Source organism: Ananas comosus, linkage group 21 (assembly GCF_001540865.1).
Source record: "Ananas comosus cultivar F153 linkage group 21, ASM154086v1, whole genome shotgun sequence".
In the NCBI taxonomy this organism is placed as follows: Eukaryota; Viridiplantae; Streptophyta; class Magnoliopsida; order Poales; family Bromeliaceae; genus Ananas; species Ananas comosus.
The window spans coordinates 1,248,326-1,255,690 of record NC_033641.1 but is presented as its reverse complement, the minus strand read 5'-3'; the positions used below and the strand labels follow the sequence as shown (position 1 = coordinate 1,255,690).

Here is a 7,365-nt window from a genome sequence, read left to right as displayed (position 1 = left end):
TTATACATTCATGATCAGGCCGTGTTTGGTTAGGGGATAGGGATAGGCCCTTATCCCTCCCTTTATACCCAAACGCTAATTTTTTACCCAAGAATAGCAGTTCTCGGTTACCTATAATAACCGGTTATAATTATCCCTACCAACACCTCTATTTTCTATATAAAACTATATAATATTTTTCTTATTCTATATTATCTATCCAAACGATATTTTTCTTATCTCCAGAAACAACCCAATTTTCATCCAAACGCTATTTTTCTTATCTCCATACTTATATCTATTTCTATAATAGTTAGTTCTTGCTTGTACCCGTACCAAACGGTACCCCAGTGCACGATACAATTTCGAATCTGCCGATCCTGCAGCACATCCTGTCGACTCTGACTCATCTCTGTCACATCCCGTCGGAAGAGCAAGGAACCTGTTGATCATGGGATTTACCTGCTTCCTCCTCTTTCCCATATCTCAGTTATTCAGAATCTGTAGACAAAAAAGGGCAAAATTACATGATCTTAAAAGCTTATTCAGAATTTGTACACATCATTAGATTACAATCTCTTCACTGCTTTGAAAGAAAACTGCTAAATTAAAAATATGAAACGCACAAAATATTGATACATTCATGAGTTGAGCTAGAATACTCTCAAAAATACCAAGAGATTGAACAGTATTCGATCCAAAGACTATTAGTAATCAAGAAGTAGATCCAAAGGCTAAAAATTTAAAAGCACCAAAAGATTAGCGCTTCTAAAAGTATTCTAGTTCAATTCTACATTCATTGCATAACAAAAGTACAAATAAAATAGACACAAACATTAATAATTTTCACTCCAAACAAAGGACTTAGTACAAGATTGTTAAAATCGCAAAATTTAATGGTTTGAGGACCAAATAAAACACTTAAGAGTTAAATTAACCTACAGATTCATCAGTCCAAAATACGAAATTCAATAGTTTTGAGGACCAAATAAAACACTAAATTAACCTACAGATTTATCACTCTTCTTAGTGAAAAAAAAAAAAAAAAAACAAAGGGGCAAGCACAAAAACTAGTAAACAATTAGTTATACATGAGCAGTAGAATTGAGGGCATTCAAGCCTTAGGAAAATAAAATTTACAAATCCAAAAAAAAAAAAAAGAGGAAAAAAAAACAGGAGCAAAAGGAAAGAAATTAGCATGAAGCTGGTGTTCAGAATAGTAAAATACATAGCAAGTTTTATTTTTCCTTTTTTCGCCGGCCATGGGGTTTCTGAACTTTGCAGAATAGCATGAACTTGCAGAACATATCGTAACTTAGTCGTAGAACCTCCGCAGGCATTCACCGCGAATAAAATGATTTACAGCAATCCATAAATTTAGACTCCAATTTTGAGTTTGGGAAGTGTTAGAGTAGGATATCAGAAGTCATCGTAGCAGATAAGACTTCAGAGTTTCAACGTGTCCTTACGCTTTGGATTCCAAGGCTAAAAGAATCTTCTTCCTCGGACCCTGAAATCACCAAAAAAACAATACGAAAGTAAACAATAGATGCAACAAACGATCACGTGAGGGTTTGAAGTTAACAATCTAATTGACAAAATGTAGAACAAGAGGTTGGGCCAGAAGCTTAGTAAAATCAACATTTCATAAACAACGTCTTCTTATTGCATCAGTAAAGAGGGGACAAAGTGATTTTTCACAGGAAAAAAATCGTTCTGAGTTGTTCTCGGTTTTCATAATAAAACGATGTACAGGAAAAGAAAAAAAGTTTGTCTCTTTGAAGGTTTCAATATCTAATTCGCCATATAAATGAATTGAGTTATATATTTTGAACGTCATCTTAAAGCATGTTTTGGACATTTCCACAATTCTATATCAGGGGAAGTGTAGTAATCAAGCAAGGAAGAGTTGATATATACATTGTATGCACGTGAACTTGGGAAAAAGGAACATCTGGGGAAAGCAAAACTGGAGTTATTTACATATAAACCCTAAAACATAACTATACAAATATATTTTGGTGAAGAGCCTGAATTTTCATGTATGCCCTCCAAAAATTTAATTTCTCATATAAATATCCTGACTTACAAAAATGTGCGGCTATAAAAAAAAAAAGAAGAATGTAGAGTGGAAAGCCAATATCAACCCATGAATTGGATGAATCATCATCTTGAGACAAAATCAAATTCTGCTGATAGATTAGATAACCCTTCAGCTTAAGATTTATTTTTGTAAAGGATTGCAAACTCGAAGAGTACATATAAAAATTCAGATATATGAGATATAGATATGTAATAGACAATTTTACAAGGATAAATATTGGTAAATACAGCAAACTGAAATTCTCAGAGGTGTCAGCATTACCATCGGAACTCCGAGAGCCTTGAGATCCTCATCTGTCATGTGAAGCAGAGCCGTCATGTCGACCTGCTGGGGCATCATGTTACATGAATAAAGACACAAAAATAGATAAATGGCAACAGAAGGCATATTAAAACCAAAAAGCCGGACCTCCTCTACTTGGAAAGTTATGGAATACTTCTCGAGGCCTAGGGACCTCAGGAAACCATCAACTGACGATTCAGGCTGCACAGTTGAAGAAAGATATTAAGTTCTATAAAAATATTTCAGCAGCAACCACAATGGACTGTTCACCAGAGACACGAAATTGAAGGTAAAAAATGTGGGGAGTCGATTTTATTTAGGATGAATTATGGCCTGGACCTGATCGACAATGGATCACTCACCTGAGATGCAATCATAAGGTACGTCGATGAATTTGTGATCTACAACACTTAAATATTTACATGCTAAAAACCATGGTTTTAGCTTTTCTAATAGCATTGGTTTTCAAGACTACCTGTTGCCTAGGTAACTAGTTTTGAAACTAATAATCTTTCATATGTAGATTACTTGGAGGTTGTACATCACATTCAATGGCTTACATTAAGGTTTCTTAGGCCTATAGTGTTGAAAATCATCGGCTGTTTCTTGCTAACTAGGTGGACCAGATCCACGCAATTATCTCAAATTATAGATCGTTCTGCAATAGATAGTACATTAAGATATGCATGAGCTAATATGGACGTGCTACCACGCATGAGAAAGTAATTTAGGAAAAAAAAAACATCTGCCAAAAGAAGATATCAATGATATATTTGTTCACTGCTTATTTAAATAAGATTACAACCTTCTGCTGAGATGTCTTCTTAGATGAAGTTGGTTTGGAGATCTTCTTAGTTTCCGGTGCAGGCGCATCTATAGGAGGTTCATATCTCGAGAGCTTGGCAACCTCTGGCTCTGACTTGGTTTTTGAAGGGATATCTCTACTTGGTGGCTGTGAGTGCATAATGCCAGAAAGCTTTTCACGAAGATCTCGGACCCCTGAATCCCTCACGCTGATAGATGATTGTTGGGAGCCTTTCTTCTGAAGCTTCAGCCTTAGATCCCTCGGACCAATGGACTCTAAACGGAACAGTGCATATAAATTAGATGTTATTGTAAAATTCTCTCCCCCCTCCCCTCTCCACACAGGAAAAAAGAGAAGAAGGCTTTTCCTTATCCTAAGAGACAATACAACAGGAAAACAAAGTAAGATATACAGATATATACTTGAGGTTTGAGGTTCTTCATCATCGTGATAAAGGTCGTGCTTCCATTTGTCATCACTTTGGCGTTGCCTGTAGTTCAATAAAATAAGTTAAGCTTGTGTAGGAAGCCCCTACAATATATTTAGCAACTTTGCAATATGCTCAGTTGCAATGTACCAGGGGAAATAAATGATGAATAATGTGACCAAATAGAAAACTATCAAGCAGAGATGAGTACAAAAAGGTATAGTCGATGAATTCCAAAAGCAATTGGTAAAAGATAAACTTATTCTGAAAACCCCTAGTGCTTAGCTTCAATTCTTCTTGCTTACCTTAGAAGTCATTTGACAATCGCTAAAAGTCTTCTTCTCTCTCTATACCTTCCATCTCAACTTTACTGAAGGAGCTCAGTAAGTGAGGTCGATTAGATCAACTTGACTGTCAACTCATTACCTGTTAGTGCGTTGACCATATTCGACTCATTGACTCGGCACATTAGGTTTAAATAAAGATTCCTTGACCCATTAGCAGGTCATGTTGAGTACTGATTAATCTCGTAAGTCTCCCTATGTCTACTCAATCTGGGAGAAAACTGACCTCCCCAGCTCTATCTTTCGATGAGAGACAACCGCACATTCTTCTAGCCAACAACTAGCCTTCTTGATGCAAGGTTCAGCGAAACCCGCCCTTCACTCTACGCCAGACAGTACACATGATTGCTACAAAAGTTCCCCGGAGGAGACCATAACAGAAATTTGGGTCCAGGGTCTACGAGGGTTTGGGACTAGTAACATCGAATCTCTCTCCACTTATGTTAGCTAGCAAAGAATGCACTAGACAATGCGGTCCATGCATGTGTGATTATCAATCATCATCCAATGATCCCCACAACAAGTGCAATTTTCGTTTCAATTTCTGATCATTAACTAGCTGTTAGCCTCGTTATCTGGCACGGAGATTCTCATCAACTTCAAAATTCAAATGTTAATGATTAAAACAATGATTTCTTGTGATCAACTTTGACAATTTACATCATCAAAAGGGTTGTCCTGGAGAAGTACCAAATGTAGATAACATTTTGGCAAACCTTCTTATTAGGAACAACAGTGTAATGGATGATAGGAAGGCAGAATTAGCCAAAGCATAATGGGTATAAATACTTCGGTTTAGAGAGGGTACAAAACTCACAAAAATGAAGAGGAAACCTAAAATCTGATCTCCTGAAAAACTTGTGTTGGTAAGTGTCTATCATGCTGCTCTTGCGATCATTTAAAGCACTAGTAGCGTCAATATAAGGATCACTCTGTACTTTATTAATCTGTCTTGAACAGGATATAATCAGAGTGATACTGCTCCATTAACTCATTGAGAGAGCTATTTGATCCACACCTTGAAGTTGAGCTACTAAAAAAATAGCTATATTAAAGGGACGATCAAAACCAAAGTATCCAATTCTCGCAGACAGCAAGCACTATAAGAAAAGAAAAACACCAATGTCATATGCTTCTATATCACTCGTATCCTCACTAACACACAACCAATCATCACCCAATAGTCATATAATTTTAACTCAGACAAATGTGAAATTCCTCAAATTGCTGCTAGGAAAGGTTAAAAGATAAAATAATAAGAATTTTCCCACATCAATGCTTTGTTATTAACTAGTATGACAGAAAGAGAAGCACTTTGGTTCCCACATATCATTAAGATAATATCAAAAGCCCCCATCTCCCCTGGAGTACAGTAACTATAATTTTCCTAGAGATTAAAAAGCATTCTTGGACTACCCATCAGAGCCTTTTGCATCACTGAGCAATCATTAATTCCTACTTTACATAAGAAACGCCAAATTTCTCTAATTAAAACAATATAAAGGTCTACTACAACATTAAACAACATGTAACCATTCAAAACCCTTGATTTCTTCTCAGAAGCAAAAGTGAACATATCTGACTTAAGAACCGAATTGATGTGAATTAATCGATCAAAAAGTACTCTTGCATAACTTCTGTTGCAAACTGCAACAAAGAAAATCTCCATCACACGTCTTTTGCATCACTAAGTAATCCTAACTAAACAAAACCTAGTTTTGTGACACCCAAAACACCCAAGTAGATCAAAACGCCAAACTTCTTAAACCAAAGTAGATATGCCCTAATTTCCCTATTCCAGCAGGAGATTAAACAAACAAAAACCATCCCAAACCTTCATTTCCCTATCCGGAGCAGAAATATGTATATCACGCGCATCTGGAAAAGCATACTCTTTTTGCATCAGTGAGGAGTCCTAAACGAGCAAAACCTAACTTTTCTACACCCAAACACTCGAGTTTCTAAAATTAAATCAAATGTACCCCAATTCCCGAACCATCCCAAGCCCTAGATTCCTTCACTGAACCAAAAAAATCACCAAACCAGAAGCATCCGGAAACGAATCAAACCAAAAAAAACCGATCCTAAAAGCGAAATTGGAGTAGACATAAAGACAAAAAGGCGAAAGATCGAACCTTTTCACGCCTCCTTGCCTGATCGGCGCGAAATCGTCGGGGAGGTCGCCGTTGAGGCGATCCTTGATGGATCTCTTCCGCGCCGCCGCGATCTGATCGGCGTACATCTCACCTCGCTCCCTTGGCGTCGCCGAGGAGAGGGCAAAGAAACCCTAGCTAGCGCGACGGGGTAGAGGAAGGAGAGGAGGAGGAGGGAGCGGTGGAGCTAGGGTTTTGGAGCGAGCGAGGAAACAATCGCGGGTATGCGAGAGTCTAATAAGGGTCGAAGGAGAAGAGAGGGAGGGGATGAAAAAGAAATATAAAGGAAGGGTATTTTGGTAAATTTAAAGCGTCCACTCTTTTGTTGGTGAAAATGTATCGAGGTACCTCAACTATAGGGATTTTTTAAGTAGACCCTTCACCTTTTTTTTTGTTTGGGGGGTGGGAATGAAAATGCGTAGAACATATTAAAACTAAGAACTGTATTGTGTCGAATATACAATCATTTAAAATTGTAATTTTACTATCTAATTTTTTAATTTATTTTATTTGAGTAAATGAATGGTATTTTAATTTTAAAATTTTTTTTTATTGAATAAATTTTTAGTGTTGAAAAGATATTTAACGATTTTTATCTTTCTACTTTTATTTTCTTTCTTCGGCTTAATGTTAATACGATATAAATTTAAGTGTCTATTGGCACACGCTGTATCCATCATGTCATATCGTATCAACAAAATATCGGTACGGTACGATCCCCGTGCCGATCCCCGTGCCGATGACATAACTTAAAACTTTTTATTCTTTAAATCAATAAGTAATTTTCTCAAAAAAAATCAAAAGATTGATAAAGATTTATAATAAATTGTTAGAATATTTATTGCTAAGAAAAAAATATTTTATGCCATTATTTGTCGGCACATATGTATTTTTTATGATTCGACTGTGCCGGCAAGTTTTCAATATGAACCCTGCCACGGCAATTAAATCCTTAGTTACAACTCCCTAAGATTGCAGACTTAAGCATTTCTCACAAAATTACAATTAAATTACACTTTTGTTCCAAAACTATGAGTTCCATGACATCTTGGTCCCCAAATGTTTATTTGTTGTAATATTAAAAGCGACACAGCATTATTGGGATTCATGATGTGATAATAATTAAAAAAATATCACATTATTCTCATGGGGCGTATATCTTAATAATTGATTAAATAAATTGGATTGTAAAACTTAATTATTATAATTATTATTTACGAAGTTCAAACTAAAAATTTCCAAATTTTTACTTAGAGGACCAATGTGTGATT

At 36.1% G+C, this 7,365-nt stretch overlaps 1 protein-coding gene across 2 annotated transcripts; it reads right to left on the bottom strand.

The window, feature by feature from the left end:
• LOC109726792 (ankyrin repeat and SAM domain-containing protein 6-like) lies at positions 1-6,363 on the bottom strand. Of its 2 annotated transcripts, none has more exons than XM_020256580.1 (7): positions 6,077-6,363; positions 3,593-3,660; positions 3,171-3,445; positions 2,492-2,566; positions 2,345-2,410; positions 1,449-1,489; positions 1-480 (listed from the first exon to the last, which is right to left on the bottom strand). In XM_020256580.1, the coding sequence occupies exons 1-7, from the start codon at positions 6,181-6,183 to the stop codon at positions 474-476; spliced, it is 639 nt and encodes a 212-aa protein (XP_020112169.1). In that variant the 5' UTR covers positions 6,184-6,363; the 3' UTR covers positions 1-473. The 2 variants fall into 2 exon arrangements, with proteins under 2 accessions (XP_020112169.1, XP_020112170.1); XM_020256581.1 differs by having other exon boundaries at positions 2-480; positions 2,345-2,407; positions 6,077-6,361.